This window comes from Trichomycterus rosablanca, chromosome 15, assembly GCF_030014385.1.
Source record: "Trichomycterus rosablanca isolate fTriRos1 chromosome 15, fTriRos1.hap1, whole genome shotgun sequence".
In the NCBI taxonomy this organism is placed as follows: domain Eukaryota; kingdom Metazoa; phylum Chordata; class Actinopteri; order Siluriformes; family Trichomycteridae; genus Trichomycterus; species Trichomycterus rosablanca.
Window position 1 is genome coordinate 29882710 of NC_086002.1, and position 21002 is coordinate 29903711.

The 21002-nt window shown below is 41.0% G+C and overlaps 1 protein-coding gene across 1 annotated transcript in view; it reads right to left on the reverse strand.

The window, feature by feature from the left end:
- Positions 1-7248: 7248 nt before the first annotated feature.
- Positions 7249-21002, reverse strand: part of LOC134328789 (NACHT, LRR and PYD domains-containing protein 14-like) — a 42964-nt gene continuing 29210 nt past the window's right edge. Inside the window, exons 3-6 of the mRNA XM_063010018.1 lie at positions 16364-16537; positions 12304-12477; positions 11670-11846; positions 7249-8644 (exon numbers count right to left, since the gene is read on the reverse strand). Of these exons, the coding sequence (XP_062866088.1) occupies positions 8638-8644; positions 11670-11846; positions 12304-12477; positions 16364-16537 (532 nt within the window). The 3' untranslated portion in view covers positions 7249-8637. The remainder of the gene's footprint in view (positions 8645-11669; positions 11847-12303; positions 12478-16363; positions 16538-21002) is intronic.

Sequence of the window (21002 nt, forward strand, 5' to 3'; positions counted from 1 at the left end):
GAGCTATCAACGCCGTTCCAACTCTTGATCGACCGGGTCATTAATTAGCGCCCAAATCCAAAAAATCATCTGGATACGCCCATCCGTGTGGCATTTATGCCCGTTTTTGCCCGAATTTTTGGACAAAAATATTGACACCTTTGGCTTTCCACACAACGTCAACGTGATGACGTAGGCGACCTGTTCAGACCGTTCTGAGAGCAGAAAATGGCCGCCGTCAAAAAATCTGACTTATTTTGGTCTGTAACTAAAGTATTAGTGATTTTTAAAATGAAAACACTGCACAGAATGAAATTATAAGCCAGTTAGACTTAGCAGTGAGCGTCATATCGTTCGCGTTGCAACAGAAAAAAAGATATTATATCCGTTAGCTTTAAGGCTAACGAATGCATTAAAATCAATGGGAATGGCTAATATGCTAAAGTAGGGACCGAAGTGTGAGTGCACTCTGCCTGAAAGCTGTAAATGAGACACAGCCGATCATACATTGCGCAATACCATGGCCCCTACAGTGATAATCACATGTAAATGAATGAGTACTGATTTGTAAGCAGTAGAAACGTGCAGAAATGCATTTATTTACAGGTTTGGCTTTTCAAACACACCCAGAGTGAACTTGTGCTCACACCACAGCTTGTGCACAGATACAGTGGCCTGTCTGGGAGAAAGTATTCACACCCCAAGCACCGCACCACTTCTAAACGCATGCGCACCCCCGACCTGCGCACGCCCGCCGACCGCCACACGGCAATCACACTCGCATTTTCTCCGGAAATGCACTCTCTAGTTATTATTATTCTGCCCGTTTTTTGTCCGGCTTTCTTCGTCCGCAATTTTCGAGATATCGACCCCGTTCCAACGCCAAATCGTCCGGCCCATACGGGAATAGACCGCTTGTATACAGGTTTTCGATCCGCCCGCCCGTCCGCCCGTTACGCCCGTTTTTCCGGAAATTTTGTCCCATAGACTTCCATTCATTTTTGAAAAAATGTTGAGATATCGACGCTGTTCCAACTTTAAATCGTCCGGCACGTTATTGAAATAACTTTGTGTTTTTTGCTTTTCGATCCGCCCGCCCGTTCATCCGCCACGCCCGCTTTTTTACAGTTTTTTGGTCCCATTGACTTCCATTCATTTTTTCTGAATGGTTGTTGAATGGTTATTTGTACAACCTTTATTTAACCTATAAGAACCCCATTCACTTCCATTCATTTTTCTAAAGTTTGAGATATCAACGCCGTTCCAACTCTATATCTTAAAGCCCACTGATGTAACCCCGACTTCGGTACAGCATGGGGATTCGAACCCACGCCCACCTGCCACGCCCGGTTTTCGGCTCCATTCACTTCCATTCATTTTTTGAAAGTTCGAGATATCAACGCCGTTCCAACTCTAAATCATAAAGCCCACTGATGTAACCCCGACTCAGATACAGCATGGGGATTCGAACCCACACCCACCTGCCACGCCCGTATTTTAGCCTCATTCACTTCCATTCATTTTTTGAAAGTTTCAGATATCAACGCTGTTCCAACTCTATATCTTAAAGCCCACTGATGTAACCCCGACTTCGGTACAGCATGGGGATTCGAACCCACGCCCACCTGCCACGCCCGGTTTTCGGCTCCATTCACTTCCATTCATTTTTTGAAAGTTCGAGACATCGACGCCGTTTCAACTCTAAATCGTAAAGCCCACTGATGACACCCCGAGTTGGATAAAGCATTGGGATACGCACAACCGCCCGACCGGCACACGGCAATCACACTCGCATTTTCTCCGGAAATGCACTCTCTAGTTAGTGTGATTGCCTAAAGGCAAGCACACTATTGATATTGTTATTTTCGTTTTCAATAAAATATTACTATTCTGCCCGTTTTTTGTCCGTGCTTCTTCTCCCGCAGTTTTCGAGATATCGACCCCGTTCCAGCGCCAAATCGTCCGGCCCATACAGGAAAAGAGCGCTTGTATACAGCTTTTGGATCGAACCAACACAGTGCCCACAGTGCCCGTTTTAAGGTGCCCGTTTTGCCCCATTGACTCCCATTCATTTTGAAAAAAATTTCGAGCTATCAACGCCGTTCCAACTCTTGATCGACCGGGTCATTAATTAGCGCCCAAATCCAAAAAATCATCTGGATACGCCCATCCGTGTGGCATTTATGCCCGTTTTTGCCCGAATTTTTGGACAAAAATATTGACACCTTTGGCTTTCCACACAACGTCAACGTGATGACGTAGGCGACCTGTTCAGACCGTTCTGAGAGCAGAAAATGGCCGCCGTCAAAAAATCTGACTTATTTTGGTCTGTAACTAAAATATTAGTGATTTTTAAGATGAAAACACTGCACTGAATGAAATTATAAGCCAGTTAGACTTAGCAGTGAGCGTCATATCGTTCGCGTTACAACAGAAAAAAAGATATTATATCCGTTAGCTTTAAGGCTAACGAATGCATTAAAATCAATGGGAATGGCTAATATGCTAAAGTAGGGACCGAAGTGTGAGTGCACTCTGCCTGAAAGCTGTAAATGAGACACAGCCGATCATAGATTGCGCAATACCATGGCCCCTACAGTGATAATCACATGTACATGAATGAGTACTGATTTGTAAGCAGTAGAAACGTGCACAAATGCATTTATTTACAGGTTTGGCTTTTCAAACACACCCAGAGTGAACTTGTGCTCACACCACAGCTTGTGCACAGATACAGTGGCCTGTCTGGGAGAAAGTATTCACACCCCACGCACTGCACCACTTCTAAACGCATGCGCCCCCCCGACCTGCGCACGCCCGCCGACCGCCACACGGCAATCACACTCGCATTTTCTCCGGAAATGCACTCTCTAGTTAGTGTGATTGCCTAAAGGCAAGCACACTATTGATATTGTTATTTTCGTTTTCAATAAAATATCACCATTCCACCGGTTTTTTGTCCGGCTTTCTTCGTCCGCAATTTTCGAGATATCGACCCCGTTCCAGCGCCAAATCGTCCGGCCTATACGGGAATGGACTGCTTGTATACAGCTTTTGGATCGAACAAACACTGTGCCCACAGTGCCCGTTTTAAGGTGCCCGTTTTGCCCCATTGACTCCCATTCATTTTGAAAAAAATTTCGAACTATCAATGCCGTTCCAACTCTTGATCGACCGGGTCATTAATTAGCGCCCAAATCCAAAAAATCATCCGGATACGCCCATCCGTGTGGCATTTATGCCCGTTTTTGCCCGAATTTTTGGACAAAAAATTTGACACCTTTGGCTTTCCACACAACGTCAACGTGATGACGTAGGCGACCTGTTCAGACCGTTCTGAGAGCAGAAAATGGCGGCCGTCAAAAAATCTGACTTATTTTGGTCTGTAACTAAAGTATTAGTGATTTTTAAAATGAAAACACTGCACAGAATGAAATTATAAGCCAGTTAGACTTAGCAGTGAGCGTCATATCGTTCGCGTTGCAACAGAAAAAAAGATATTATATCCGTTAGCTTTAAGGCTAACGAATGCATTAAAATCAATGGGAATGGCTAATATGCTAAAGTAGGGACCGAAGTGTGAGTGCACTCTGCCTGAAAGCTGTAAATGAGACACAGCCGATCATACATTGCGCAATACCATGGCCCCTACAGTGATAATCACATGTAAATGAATGAGTACTGATTTGTAAGCAGTAGAAACGTGCAGAAATGCATTTATTTACAGGTTTGGCTTTTCAAACACACCCAGAGTGAACTTGTGCTCACACCACAGCTTGTGCACAGATACAGTGGCCTGTCTGGGAGAAAGTATTCACACCCCAAGCACCGCACCACTTCTAAACGCATGCGCACCCCCGACCTGCGCACCCCCGACCTGCGCACGCCCGCCGACCGCCACACGGCAATCACACTCGCATTTTCTCCGGAAATGCACTCTCTAGTTATTATTATTCTGCCCGTTTTTTGTCCGGCTTTCTTCGTCCGCAATTTTCGAGATATCGACCCCGTTCCAACGCCAAATCGTCCGGCCCATACGGGAATAGACCGCTTGTATACAGGTTTTCGATCCGCCCGCCCGTCCGCCCGCCACGCCCGTTTTTCCGGAAATTTTGTCCCATAGACTTCCATTCATTTTTGAAAAAATGTTGAGATATCGACGCCGTTCCAACTTTAAATCGTCCGGCACGTTATTGAAATAACTTTGTGTTTTTTGCTTTTCGATCCGCCCGCCCGTTCATCTGCCACGCCCGCTTTTTTACAGTTTTTTGGTCCCATTGACTTCCATTCATTTTTTCTGAATGGTTGTTGAATGGTTATTTGTACAACCTTTATTTAACCTATAAGAACCCCATTCACTTCCATTCATTTTTCTAAAGTTTGAGATATCAACACCGTTCCAACTCTAAATCGTAAAGCCCACTGATGTAACCCCGACATGGGTACAGCATGGGGATTCGAACCCACACCCACCTGCCACGCCCGTTTTTCAGCCCCATTCACTTCCATTCTTTTTTTTAAAGTTCGAGATATCAACGCCGTTCCAACTTTAAATCGTAAAGCCCACTTATGTAACCCCGACATTGGTACAGCATGGGGATTCGAACCCACGCCCACCTGCCACGCCCGTTTTTCGGCTCCATTCACTTCCATTTTTTTTTTGAAAGTTCGAGATATTGACGCCGTTCCAAAAGTAAATCGTAAAGCCCACTGGTGACACCCCGACTTGGGTACAGCATGGGGATTCGAACCCACGCCCACCTGCCACGCCCGTTTTTCTGCTCCATTCACTTCCATTCATTTTTTGAAAGTTCGAGATATCGACGCCGTTCCAACTCGAAATCGTAAAGCCCACTGATGACACCTCGATTTGGGTACAGCATGGGGATTCGAACCCACGCCCACCTGCCACGCCCGTTTTTCGGCTTTATTCACTTCCATTCATTTTTTGAAAATTTGAGATATCGACGCCGTTCCAACTCTATATCGTAAAGCCCACTGATGTAACCCCGACTCAGATACAGCATGGGGATTCGAACCCACGTCCACCTGCCACGCCCGTTTTTCGGCTTCATTCACTTCCATTCATTTTTTAAAAGTTTGAGATATCAACATCGTTCCAACTCTAAATCGTAAAGCCCACTGATGACACACTGACTCAGATACAGCATGGGGATTCGAACCCACACCCACCTGCCACGCCCGTTTTTCGGCTTTATTCACTTCCATTCATTTTTTGAAAATTTGAGATATCAACGCCGTTCCAACTCTATATCGTAAAGCCCACTGATGTAACCCCGACTCAGATACAGCATGGGGATTTGAACCCACGTCCACCTGCCACGCCCGTTTTTCGGCTTCATTCACTTCCATTCATTTTTTAAAAGTTTGAGATATCAACATCGTTCCAACTCTAAATCGTAAAGTCCACTGATGACACCCTGACTCAGATACAGCATGGGGATTCGAACCCACGCCCATCTGCCACGCCCATTTTTGGTCTCATTCAATTCCATTCATTTTTTGAAAGTTCGAGATATCGACGCTGTTCCAATTCTAAATCGTAAATCCCACTGATGACACCCCAAGTTGGATAAAGCATTGGGATACGCGCGCCCGCCAGACGGGCACACGGCAATCACACTCGCATTTTCTCCGGAAATGCACTCTCTAGTTATTTTTATTATTCTGCCCGTTTTTGTCCGGCTTTCTTCTCCCGCAGTTTTCGAGATATCGACCCCGTTCCAACGCCAAATCGTCCGGCCCATACGGGAATAGAGCGCTTGTATACAGGTTTTCGATCCGCCAGCCCGTTCGCCCACCACGCCCGTTTTTCCGAAGATTTTTTCTTATAGACTTCCATTCGTTTTCGAAAAATTGAGATATCGACGCCGTTCCAACTCTAAATCGTCCGGCACGTTATTGACGTCACTTCTTGAAGAAAGGTTTTCGATCGGCCCGCCCGTTCACCGGCCACGCCCACTTTTTTAAGTTTTTTGCCCTTTTTTGCCCCCATTGACTTCCATTCATTTTTTTGAATGGGAATTTCCTATACCGGCCTTCAGCTCAAAACGAGAGCTAGGATTCAGATACAGATAAAGTATTTACACCCCCCAAAAAACCCACTGCAGCTCTATACAGCATTTAGATACGCTCACTTCCCACTGAGGTAACCCCATTCACATACAGCATGGGGATTCGAACCCACGCCCACCTGCCACGCCCATTTTCCGGCTCCATTCACTTCCATTCATTTTTTGAAAGTTTGAGATATCGACGCCGTTCCAACTCTAAATTGTAAAGCCCACTGATGTAACCCCGACATGGGTACAGCATGGGGATTCGAACCAACGCCCACCTGCCACGCCCGTTTTTCTGCTCCATTCACTTCCATTCATTTTTTGAAAGTTCGAGATATCAACATCGTTCCAACTCTAAATTGTAAAGCCCACTGATGTTACCCCGACTTGGGTACAGCATGGGGATTCGAACCCACACCCACCTGCCACGCCCGGTTTTCGGCTCTATTCACTTCCATTCATTTTTTGAAAGTTCGAGATATCAACACCGTTCCAACTCTATATCGTAAAGCCCACTGATGTAACCCCGACTTGGGTAAAGCATGGGGATTCGAACCCACGCCCACCTGCCACGCCCGGTTTTTGGTCCCATTCACTTCTATTCATTTTTTGAAAGTTCGAGATATCGACGCCGTTCCAACTCTAAATCGTGAAGCCCACTGATGTAACCCCGACTCAGATACAGCATGGGGATTCGAACCCACACCAATCTGCCACGCCCGGTTTTTGGTCCCATTCACTTCCATTCATTTTTTTAAAGTTTGAGATATCGACGCCGTTCCAACTCTAAATCGTGAAGCCCACTGATGTAACCCCGACTCAGATACAGCATGGGGATTCGAACCCACGCCCACCTGCCACGCCCGTTTTTCGGCTCCATTCACTTCCATTCATTTTTTGAAAGTTTGAGATGTCGACGCCGTTTCCATATTAAATCTGAAAGTCCACTGATGACACCGTGAGTTGGATAAAACATTGGGATACGCACGCCCGCCCGACCGGCACACGGCAATCACACTCGCATTTTCTTCGGAAATGCACTCTCTAGTTACAAATTGTTCGTTTTTAAAATAACATACATTTCAAAGTTAAAAGAACCATTTGTATCATGATTTAAAATAATATTTATTTATTTATTTTATTAAAACTAGTGCAGAATGAAGCTGCATTTATGTGCATAAATTCAAAATCTTGTTGTGTATGTGTTTATTGTCAAGAGCAGAAAAATAAAGTGCATCTGATAAAAGATGATGAGGAGACTGTCAGCACTACAGAGGAGTAAGAAAAAAATCATAAACATAAACTTAAATCACCTGTATGGAGAATGAACAACAAATCAGTGTAGAAGTGAAATGATTGAAACTGTAGTGTCCATTGTAGAGGTCGATATGCATTTGAAGCATGGAAACCTGTGCTTGTAAAAAAAAATAAACAGCTATTAAATAGCCGCCACCGTAGTGACCACTATGTGTCAGAGGGTTAATATTATTATTAATCATTAACAGAACTGCTACACTTACTGCATCTTTTATCAAATATTTACATTATCATCATCTTCTATATTTAACATCATTAATAATTAATAACTAATTCAATCTATTTTATTGTTAGTTGGTTAAAATGTATGGTGCAAAAATGGGATTATGTACCCCTCAACCCAGGACCTCTACTGTTTGATGTCTTTTTAGGTCTTTTCTGACCATTCAACAAAGTTTCTTTCAAAGCATCTTGTGGTTATGTAGGAAGACGTTCTAACCTTAAGATCTCACTACCGTCTGTAATTTCCCAGTGAAGATCCTTGGAGGTTATCTGGGCTCTTGAGTAATCCTCCTCATGTTCTCCAGGCAGAATCATAACATCTCCAGCTTTAAATTTCTTTCATTACATGTCAGATTTCATTACATGTCATTACTTCTTTCATTACATGTCAGGGGCCTGTGGTAGCCTAGTGGGTAGGGCTTTGGGCTATCAACCGGAAGATTGGCGGTTCAAATCCAGGCTCTGCTATGTAGCCACTGTTGGGTCCTTGAGCAAGACCCTTAACCCTGTCTGCTCCAGGGGCGCCGTAAGTTGGCTGACCCTGCGCTCTGACCCCAGCTTCCAACACCAGCTGGGATATGCGAAGAAAGAATTTCATTGTACTGTACATCTGTATATGTATATATGACAAATAAAGGATATCTTTCTAGATAGTGAACAGCATGCTAATGCATCAAGCTAATACAGGGTTTTCTAAAGAAAAGTCCTCATTGACCCTCACCCTGTTTTGCAGCTCTTAACTCAATCTATCAGATTAATTCAGCTGGTACCAGAATGGACTCTCCAATTTCATTGCTTCAGTACTGACGTATAGAAGGAGGAGATGAAGGTCTATCAGCAGTTAAGGTTTGAGAGTGTTGATCTTGTACAGGAAGTGATGTCATGAGAGAAGATCATAGTTATACAGAAAGCATGTTTACAGATTTGAGCAGTAAGAAGCTGAACAAAGCGTCATATAGAATCCCAGTGTGAAGAGTAGATGGTGTTTATCTCCACTGCTCTTCATCTTCTTCTTCTCATAATTCAACATTTATTAAAATCAGAAGCTGTAGAAGACATCAGACATGATCAGATGTTTCAGTCACCTATCAGACTCAACACAATCAGAACCAGTATACACACTAGCACACACGCATGCATGCACACACACACACACACACACACACACACACACACACACACACACACACACACACACACACACAGAGACCACCTGGAACAATGATAGAACATTTTACATGATTCATTGTTCACTAAAGAACCCTGATACAGATGAAGTTTTGCAAATGAGCAGTTCTGATTCCACAATAAGACAGAAATACCACTGCATGTGTGTGTAATGTGTGTGTAATGTGTATGTAATGTGTATGTAATGTGTGCATGTGTATGTAATGTGTATGTAATGTGTGCATGTGTGTGTAATGTGTGTGTAATGTGTATGTAATGTGTATGTAATGTGTGCATGTGTGTGTAATGTGTGTGTAATGTGTATGTAATGTGTATGTAATGTGTGCATGTGTATGTAATGTGTACATGTGTATGTAATGTGTGCAAGTGTGTGTAATGTGTGCATGTGTGTGTAATGTGTACATGTGTATGTAATGTGTGCATGTGTATGTAATGTTTGTGTAATGTGTATGTAATGTGTGCATGTGTATGTAATGTGTGTGTAATGTGTATGTAATGTGTATGTAATGTGTGCATGTGTATGTAATGTGTGTGTAATGTGTATGTAATGTGTGTGTAATGTGTGCATGTGTATGTAATGTTTGTGTAATGTGTATGTAATGTGTGCATGTGTATGTAATGTTTGTGTAATGTGTATGTAATGTGTGCATGTGTATGTAATGTGTGTGTAATGTGTATGTAATGTGTATGTAATGTGTGCATGTGTATGTAATGTGTATGTAATGTGTATGTAATATGTGCATGTGTATGTAATGTTTGTGTAATGTGTATGTAATGTGTGCATGTGTATGTAATGTGTGTGTAATGTGTATGTAATGTGTATGTAATGTGTGCATGTGTATGTAATGTGTGCATGTGTATGTAATGTGTGTGCATGTGTGTGTAATGTGTGCATGTGTGTGTAATGTGTGTGTAATGTGTGCATGTGTGTGTAATGTGTGCATGTGTGTGCAATGTGTGCATGTGTGTGCAATGTGTGCATGTGTGCAATGTGTACAAGTGTGTGTAATGTGTGCATGTGTATGTAATGTGTGAATGTGTGTGTAATGTGTGTGTAATGTGTGCATGTGTGTGTGAATGTGTGTGTAATGTGTATATAATGTGTGCATGTGTATGTAATGTGTGCATGTGTGTGTAATGTGTGCATGTGTATGTAATGTGTAATGTGTGAGTAATGTGTGCATGTGTGTGTAATGTGTACATGTGTATGTAATGTGTGCATGTGTATGTAATGTTTGTGTAATGTGTATGTAATGTGTGCATGTGTATGTAATGTGTGTGTAATGTGTATGTAATGTGTATGTAATGTGTGCATGTGTATGTAATGTGTGTGTAATGTGTATGTAATGTGTGTGTAATGTGTGCATGTGTATGTAATGTTTGTGTAATGTGTATGTAATGTGTGCATGTGTATGTAATGTTTGTGTAATGTGTATGTAATGTGTGCATGTGTATGTAATGTGTGTGTAATGTGTATGTAATGTGTATGTAATGTGTGCATGTGTATGTAATGTGTATGTAATGTGTATGTAATATGTGCATGTGTATGTAATGTTTGTGTAATGTGTATGTAATGTGTGCATGTGTATGTAATGTGTGTGTAATGTGTATGTAATGTGTATGTAATGTGTGCATGTGTATGTAATGTGTGCATGTGTATGTAATGTGTGTGCATGTGTGTGTAATGTGTGCATGTGTGTGTAATGTGTGTGTAATGTGTGCATGTGTGTGTAATGTGTGCATGTGTGTGCAATGTGTGCATGTGTGTGCAATGTGTGCATGTGTGCAATGTGTACAAGTGTGTGTAATGTGTGCATGTGTATGTAATGTGTGAATGTGTGTGTAATGTGTGTGTAATGTGTGCATGTGTGTGTGAATGTGTGTGTAATGTGTATATAATGTGTGCATGTGTATGTAATGTGTGCATGTGTGTGTAATGTGTGCATGTGTATGTAATGTGTAATGTGTAATGTGTGAGTAATGTGTGCATGTGTATGTAATGTGTGTGCATGTGTGTGTAATGTGTGCATGTGTATGTAATGTGTGCATGTGTGTGTAATGTGTGCATGTGTATGTAATGTGTGTGCATGTGTACGTAATGTGTGCATGTGTGTGTAATGTGTGCATGTGTATGTAATGTGTGCATGTGTGTGTAATGTGTGCATGTGTGTGTAATGTGTGTTCAATGTGTGCGTGTGTGTAATGTGTGCATGTGTGTGTGTAGTGTGCATGTGTGTGTAATGTGTGTGTAATGTGTGCATGTGTGTGTAATGTGTGCATGTGTGTAATTTGTGAATGTGTGTGTAATGTGTACGTGTGTGTGTAATGTGTGAATATGTGTGTAATGTGTACATGTGTGTGTGTAATGTGTGCATGTGTGTGTAATGTGTACATGTGTGTGTGTAATGTGTACATGTGTGTGTGTAATGTGTACATGTGTGTGTAATGTGTGTGTAATGTGTGCATGTGTGTAATTTGTGAATGTGTGTGTAATGTGTACATGTGTGTGTAATGTGTGAATATGTGTGTAATGTGTACATGTGTGTGTGTAATGTGTGCATGTGTGTGTAATGTGTACATGTGTGTGTGTAATGTGTACATGTGTGTGTGTAATGTGTACATGTGTGTGTAATGTGTGAATCTGTGTGTAATGTGTGCATGTGTATGTAATGTGTACATGTGTGTGTGTAATGTGTACATGTGTGTGTAATGTGTACATGTGTGTGTGTAATGTGTGCATGTGTTTGTAATGTGCGCGTGTGTGTGTAATGTGTACATGTGTGTGTGTAATGTGTGCATTTGTGTGTAATGTGTGCATTTGTGTGTAATGTGTGCATGTTTGTGTGCTTAGGTGTGTGTGTATATAAAGCAACAGAAACTCACTATAGTTTCTTCAGGTTACATTGTGGATCCTCCTGTAGATCTTTGAGCAGTTTTACTCCTGATTCTCCTGGATAATTTTGGTACAGTTGCAGTTCTCTCAGACGTGATGATGGATTTGATTTCAGAGCTGAAGCCAGAGCAGTAAAACCTTCATCTGTAATAATGCATCTCCTCAACCTGTAGAGGAAAATTAAATAAAAAATTTAATAAAAATCATACATGATCATCCCCCACCTCCATCTCCATTCAGATCCACAACCAGACATCACTGAGAAATCTTCAACATGTAAAACTGTTCTATTATATTTACATTTTACATTTACAGCATTTAGCAGATGCTTTTATCCAGAGCGACTTACACAATGAGCGGAACACGATGAGCAATTGAGGGTTAAGGGCTTTGCTCAGGGACCCAACAGTGGCAACTTGGTGGTGGCGGGGCTTGAACCGGCAACTTTCTGTTTACTAGTCCAGTACCTTAACCACTGAGCTATCACTGGCCCTATTATATTAATGATAAAGTGTTTTATCTTGTGTGGGGAAAATGAGTAAAATATCAAACTCATACACACATCAATAACAGTTTCTGTATGAATGATCTTCTGTATCTACAGTGTGAAAGTGAAGATCTTACTCCAGTATCTCCAGTTTACAGTGTGAATTCTCCAGTCCAGCAGAGAGCAGCTTCACTCCTGAATCTTTCAGTTTATTGTTATCCAGGTCCAGATGTTTCAGACTGGAGGAGTTTAAACTAAGAACTGAGGACAGAACTTCACAACTTTTCTCTGTTAGATCACAACCCCACAACCTGCAGAGAAATAATCAGATCAATCAGATAAATGTAAGACGTCACCCTGCAGCAGAAGATGGAATCCGAATAGCAGATCTGATAATATTACCCAGACTGCAGTGCAGATGAAAGTGAAAGCAGTTAAATTGATGATGCTGAATCAGTAATCATTCTAGCATGAGTGTAAAATGTGATTTCAGACTTAAAGTGGATTCCACATTTTAAAGATTCCAAATGAGGAGTATTTAGTAGATTGTTGTTAGCTGGTAGATCATTTAGCAAAAATCACACTACAACATCTACACATTCAAAACCAAAAACCCTCCCAAACACCAACCAATGAAACCTGGGATTTCAGTTCTAGTTCATTTAATGGTGCTTAACGAATTAATCATGAGAGAAGAGAGGAGGAATTAGATTATCTGCTGTTTTTGTACTGTTTTTTTGTTTGTTTGTTGTCTTAGCTTAGCTTGTTAACAGAGAACAGAACAAATGAGGTTAATCACCACCACACTCCTAATGTATGGTACAGTGGTGCAGCTAGTACTGCATCATTTGTAGTTATTGGGATGTGAACACTGAGTTTTAAGGGTTCATTGAGGGTGGATATCAAATAATAGTGTTCCATTTGTATGTTCATTTTAACTGTAACACTTTTAAACATCTACAATTAACACAAATAATAAAATAAATATATAAGCTTGACAGCCTCCATATTTTTTATCTTCCCACACAAACCACATGAACACAATCGATTCAGGTAAATGAGTTTGATCTCAGCGAAACCTCCTGCTTGACGTGCATTTAAAAGCAGCATCTGTCCAGGGTGTGTTTCCAATTTGTTTCCCCACTACACCTTTGACCTGGATGAACTGGTTAGTGTTTGTTTGTTTATTAGGATTTGTAACATGTTTTACACACACAACTGGTTACACAAAATTTATCAGTTCACAAGTTCTATGTCAAACACAGTCATGGACAATTTAGTGTCTCCACTTTGTCTCCCTTCCATGTTTTTGGTCTGTGGGAGGAAACCGGAGCTCCCAGAGGAAACCCATGCAAACACGAGGAGAACATGCAAACTCCACACAGAAAGGACCCAGACCGCTCCAACTGGGGATCGAACCCTGGACCTTCTTGCTGTGAGGCGACAGTGCTAATGAGGTATTTTTACATCTGTTAATCATTAAATATGGCCCCATTGCTAGGAAAACAAGATTCTATAGAATCATCCCAAACCTGTCATTCGTTTACTCATTTCATGGTGCTCTTTTAGGGTAAACGTAAGGCCATGTTTTCCTTTCTGAGAACTTTAGGTAAATTTTAATAGAACATGTGTTTTGCACGTAGACTCGCGTACACTGTGTGCACAATTATTAGGCAAGTGAGTATTTTGACCATATCATAATTTTTATGCATCTTTTTCAACTCCAAGCTGTATAAACTTGAATGCTTATTGTATTTAAGCACATCAGGTATTGTGTATTTGTGTAATGTGGGAGGGTGTAGCCTAAGGAGATCAACACCCTATATTAAGGTGTGCATAATTATTAGGCAGCTTCTTTTTCTCAGGCAAAATGGGCCAAAAAAGAGATTTAAGTGACTCTGAAAAGTCAAAAATTGTCAAATGTCTTTCAGAGGGATGCAGCACTATTGAAATTGCTAAGATATTGGGCCGTAATCACAGAACCATCAAACGTTTTGTTGCAAATAGTCAACAGGGTCAAAATAAACGTGTTAAGAAAAAAAGATGCAAATTAACTGCCAAAGATTTGAGAAGAATCAAACGTAAAGGTACCAGGAACCATTATCCTCCAGTGCTGTCATATTCCAGAACTGCAACCTAACTGGAGTACCCAGAAGTACAAGGTGTTCAGTGCTCAGAGACATGGCCAAGGTAAGGAAAGCTGAAACCAGACCACCACTGAACAAGACAAATAAGTTAAATCGTCAAGACTGGGCCAAGAAATATCTGAGGACAGATTTTTCAAAAGTTTTATGGACTGATGAGATGAAAGTGACTCTTGACGGACCAGATGGATGGGCCCGTGGCTGGATCAGTAACAGGAACAGAGCTCCTCTTCTACTCAGATGCCAGCAAGGTGGAGGTGGGGTACTGCTATGGGCTGGTATTATTAAAGATAAGCTAGTTGGACCTTTTCGGGTTGAAGATGGACTTAAAATCCACTCCCAAACCTACTGCCAGTTTTTAGAAGACACTTTCTTTAAGCAGTGGTACAGGAAAATGTCTACATCTTTCAAGAAGACCATGATTTTTATGCAGGATAATTCTCAATCGCATGCATCAAAGTACTCCACTGCGTGGCTAGCCAGTAAAGGCCTAAAAAATGAAAGAATAATGACATGGCCCCCTTCCTCACCTGACCTAAACCCTATTGAGAACTTGTGGGCCCTTCTTAAATTGGAGATTTACAGTGAAGGAAAACAATACACCTCTCTGAACAGTGTCTGGGAGGCTGTGGTTGCTGCTGCACAAAAATTTTATCATCAACAGATCAAGAAACTGACAGACTCCATGAATGGAAGGTTTTTGGCTGTTATTAAAAAGAAGGGTGGCTATATTGGTCACTGTTTTTTATTTAAGGTCAGAAATGTTTATTTGTTAATTTTAAGTTGTTTATTTATTATTCTCACTTTAACAGATAAAAATAAACAAGTGAGATGAGAAAATTTTAGTTTTTTTATTTAGTTGCATAATAATTCTGCACACTAATAGTTGCCAAATAATTATGCACACATAGCTATTTTCCTAAGAAAGCCAAAACCTCACTTTCACTTTCTTAAATATTCAGGTTTGAGGTTTATTAACATTTTGAATTGAATAAAACCACAGTAGTTGTTCAATAATAAAATTTATCCTCAAAAATACAACTTGCCTAATAATTGTGCACACAGTGTATATAGGGCCAGTGATAGCTTAGTGGTTAAGGTACTAAACAAAAGGTTGCCGGTTCAAGCCCTGCCACCACCAAGTTGCCACTGTTGGGTCCCTGAGCAAGGCCCTTAACCCTCAATTGCTCATTGTGTAAGTCGCTTTGGATAAAAGCGTCTGCTAAATGCTAAAAAATGTAATGTAATGTATATAAGGAAAAAGTTAAAGCTGTGAGCTCAGAGAAGAATTGGCCAAGCTCTCTCTCAGACAAAGCCGGACTGTCTGACCGATACTGTATTCAACCTGTAATAAACTTCTTAATGGCAAATGAAACGGCTCAGTGTCAACGGCTCTCCTTCATCATCAATACATCATCGCTATGGAAGACACGACACTACCCACCCAACTGGTTAATGTAACTGAGTCAATGAGTCACGATGTAAAAAACTGTGTTAGAGCTAAAATGCTAAGTCAGAGCTAAGTTGCTAATTGAACCACACAAACTGATGATTTCTGGTTAAAATCTTACAGTCTCAGGATCCTAAACCAGCAGTAGATGTTTTCTGGTGCTCACGCTGCTGTGGAATTGATTACAGATGAATATAAACAGGTTACTAGCTTGTAGCTAAAGAACGTTGCAGTCACATCTATAAATATTGCCATATAAAAAGCTAATCCTTACAAAGTAATTATGTTCCTGTATAGAGGAACACTGAGAAGATGAAGATAGCAGTTATGAGTTTTGATTAAAGCTGAATCACATTTTGCTTCATCCATGATCAATTCCTATAGCAGGTTCAACACCAGAAACTCAGGTGCTGCTAGTTTAGGATCTAATCTCATGTAAGTTAGTGAGCTACAGTAAAGAAACAATCATGATAGCATTTAATGAAGTATGAAGACTCCAAAGAGTCCCAAACAAACCATCTACCAAGGTTCAACTTTTAATAAAATGATGCTTCAAAGTGAAACTGATCTTCTGTATCTACAGTGTAAAAGTGAAGATCTTACCTCAGTATCTCCAGTTTACAGTGTGGATTCTCCAGTCCAGCAGAGAGCAGCTTCACTCCTGAATCCTTCAGTTTATTGTTACTCAGGTTCAGATGTTTCAGACTGGAGGAGTTTAAACTGAGAACTGAGGACAGAACTTCACAACTTTTCTCTGTTAGATCACAACCAGCCAACCTGGAGAGAAATAATAGATCAGACTGCATTGCAGATAAAAGTAAAATCAGTTGCATTGATGAATTAAACAATAGCAGGACTGCTCTACTGTACTGATTTACAAAGGGGTGGAGCTTCACATTTCTACACAGTCCAAAATAGTGGAAGCGCTAACAATAGCCATGTAGTGACTGAGAATTAATACAATGTTACCCACTGATTATGAATGACAACTTGATCTTCATCTCCAGACTAAAACATAAGCTGCGTCTGGAATCGCATACTTCCATACTCAATAGTACGTGAAATGAGGTTGTGAGAGCGGTTAGTATGTCCGAATACACAGTATACACAAAGAGGTATGCGAGAAGTACCCGGATGACCTACTTATTGGGCAGCCATGTTTGAGAATGAAAGCGATGCACACTTGCGATCCGCTAATGTATCCCATAATGCAACTGGAGCTGCATAGGCATTCAAAGCAGAATAAGAACCAAGAAAGATAGTGGAAAACAGAGTCCTCTGTTCACAAGTGTAAGTAAAATATATAAAATAAAACATTTTAAAGACGAATAAATAAATATCCAAAAATTTCACGTCATCACGTTCTCACGTCATCACTTGACGTTGGTAAGATGGCGGATGTAGTATGTAGCGGTGTTGTGTGCATACTGCATACTTCTGTACTGAAAGTATGTACCTTTTTACCGGCCAAGTAGTGCATACTTCCTCCAGTCTAGTACATACTCTGTAAGTATGCGATTCCGGACGCAGCTCATGATGAGAGTGACTGTGTGTGTGTGTGTGTGTGTGTGTGAAAAGTGTATGTTCCTACGGATCTGGATCCACCATGGTCCTTTCCAGTATGAAGTGGTTCAATCATTTTATCAAAATTAAATTTACACTCCATAATTACTCACTATATTTTACTTTGTAATTGTTACACTCTCACTGCTGTATTTTGCACATCATAGCTGAACTAATAATTATCAGGAAGCTCTATGTAGAAACTGCCGTCACTAACATTCAGGGTTAGAGGTACAAATACTTCTGCTCCTGCTTTCAGGTGAAATTCTACATTCTGTATAAAACTAGTGCATGAGTCTAAACATGTAATTTACACGTCATGTTCATGTAAACTGAGCTCTGTTTATTCCACGTCTGAATGAAAAAAAAACTTTCCATGCAGTCCCATTGAAGTGGAGAGACGCTCAGCTTCTACGGGCAAATGCATTGACGCTAAGGGAATGTATGATAAGTTTGAGTCAGTCGATTTGTGATAAGTAGCTGATTCTGAACGAACTCGTCTTCGAGATGGATGTGTTCTAACGCATTTGTAGTCAATGAAATGTTAACACAACTGTACATAAAGTGGGGCCAAAAAGTATTTAGTCAGCCACTGATTGTGCAAGTTCTCCTACTTAGAAAGATGAGAGAGGTCTGTAATTTTCATCATAGGTACGCTTCAACTATGAGAGACAAAATGAGAAAAAAAATCCAGGAAATCACATTGTAGCATTTTTTAAGAATTTATTTGTAAATTATGGTGGAAAATAAGTATTTGGTCAATAACAAAAGTTCAACTCAATACTTTGTAACATAACCTTTGTTGGCAATGACAGAGGTCAAACGTTTCCTGTAAGTCTTCACCAGGTTTGCACACACTGTAGCTGGTATTTTGGCCCATTCCTCCATGCAGATCTCCTCTAGAGCAGTGATGTTTTGGGGCTGTCGCTGGGCAACACGGACTTTCAACTCCCTCCACAAATTTTCTATGGGGTTGAGGTCTGGAGACTGGATAGGCCACTCCAGGACCTTGAAATGCTTTTTACGGAGCCACTCCTTCATTGCCTGAGCGGTGTGTTTGGGATCACTGTCATGCTGGAAGACCCAGCCACGTTCCATCTTCAATGCTCTCACTGATGGAAGGAGGTTTTGGCTTAAAATCTCACGATACATGGCCCCGTTCCCTTAACACGGATCAGTCGTCCTGTCCCCTTTGCAGAAAAACAGCCCCAAAGCATGATGTTTCCACCCCCATGCTTCACAGTAGGTATGGTGTTCTTGGGATGCAACTCAGCATTCTTCTTCCTCCAAACACGACGAGTTGAGTTTTTACCAAAAAGTTCCATTTTGGTTTCATCTGACCACATGATATTCTCCCAATCCTCTTCTGGATCATCCATATGCTCTCTGGCAAACTTCAGATGGGCCTGGACATGTACTGGCTTAAGCAGGGGGACACGCCTGGCACTGCAGGATTTGAGTCCCTCTCGGCGTAGTGTGTTACTGATGGTCCCAGCTCTCTGCAGGTCATTCATCAGGTCCCTCCGTGTAGTTCTGGGATTTTTGCTCACCGTTCTCATGATCATTTTGACCCCACGGAATGAGATCTTGCGTGGGGCCCCAGATCGAGGGAGATTATCAATGGTCTTGTATGTCTTCCATTTTCTTACAGTTGCTCCCACAGTTGATTTATTCACACCAACCTGCCTGCCTATTGTAGATTCACTCTTCCCAGCCTGGTGCAGGTCTACAATTTTCTTCCTGGTGTCCTTCGACAGCTCTTTGGTCTTGGCCATGGTTGAGTTTTGAGTCTGACTGTTTGAGGCTGTGGACAGGTGTCTTTTATACAGATAATGAGGTCAAACAGGTGCCATTAATACAGGTAACGAGTGGAGGACAGAAGAGCTTCTTAAAGAAGAAGTTACAGGTCTGTGAGAGCCAGAAATCTTGCTTGTTTGTGGGTGACCAAATACTTATTTTCCACCATAATTTACAAGTAAATTCTTTAAAAATCCTACAATGTGATTTCCTGGATTTTTTGTTCTCATTTTGTCTCTCATAGTTGAAGTGTACCTGTGATGAAAATTACAGACCAATCTCATCTTTCTAAGTAGGAGAACTTGCACAATCAGTGGCTGACTAAATACTTTTTTGCCCCACTGTATTCGACCATTTAATTTTTGACATTTTAGGGGAAGCTGAGCTTTCCTTGCAGTCTTAGAGAAATCGCCACTGATGCTAACATCCTCAGACCTCAGCAAAAGTAAACTAGTGTACTTTACCGCTGAATCACCCGAGTGCCCTGTTCATGCTAACATGAGTGTCTTTATTTAAAAAGATTGTTTATTATTATTACATTTCTCTCTTTATTACTGAACATCATTATTTAGTCCTGATGTATTTGGAGCTCTGTGGTTGATAATTTTCACCATTTCAAATTACATTTTCTACTCAGTATAATCAGCAGATTGCAAGTTAGTAGGTGGTGCAGAAACTGTTAGCATTATATTTACTTAACTAAATTAATGTTAATTTCAGACACATTTTGAGATCCGACTGCAGCACTGTAGTTCTGCACCTTCTCAGTTTCGTACTTTTAACTATTAGTGTTTGTGTGATTAACTTATTAATCAAACATTTATATAATTACACATCAGTCAGATCAATTCACTTTATGCTATCATCCTCAGATCTCAGCAAAAGTGATCTAGTGTACTTTACTGCTGAAACTCCTGAGTCTTTGTCATATTTAGTCCTGATGTTTTTGGTGCTCAGTGGTTGATGATTCCACCTTTTAACATCAGATTTAATACTCAGTAAAATTAGCAAACTGCACGTTAGTAGGTGGTACAAAAATAGTTAGCATTAAAATTTTAATTACTAAATTGAATGTTACTTTTAGACACATTTTAAGATCTGACACTTTTTGTATGGTGAGAACGACATTACCCAGAGTTCTGTGGGTGCGTAATAAGGAAGTGTAAGGAGAGTTCGGAAGCATAATAAACAGAGCTGGATTACAACACTGGTCTCCGAGTGAATTAAATATAAGCTATTTATACACCTCCTTCGCTGTACCTAGACCGAGAAGATAGAAGCTAACCCACGTCCCTGCCGACACGTGGGCAGCATGCCGTATGCATCTTTGTTTTGCATTTAAGTCTCTTTAGCACATGGAATCATGTGCTGCTTTCTGATACTTCTAGCCTCTAATGACATGACTGGTGACTGGTCAGTGCTGGATTTGTCGGCTCGGAAGCAACTTGCCGTTTGCTCAGCAATCGAAACGGCTCTCAATCGCTATGTGTGAACTACTCAACAACTGAGTGCTTGCGCTTGGTGACCAAAGCGAGATTTTTAGCATGTCAGATATCTGAATATCAGTTGCCCAACAGGCAGTGAGTGCTTACAGCATCATTGGCTAACAGCCAAGAACGCAATATACAGTGTGAGTGAAAAAGCAAAGGAGAAGTTATAAACAGGTGGGACAGGGGCGTAATATAGTTTATATCGAAATGCATCAGCACACAAGTTTTACATTATTTCTGACCTTATCATCTCTACAAAGCATAACACCAACGCTGCATTCTAAACAATATTTATTAACCTCCAACTCACTATAGAACAATCCATGCTGCTCACGTAGCCAAATTCACTCAGATTCAATCATTTTTTTGTTCTTGATTTTATGCTTGATATT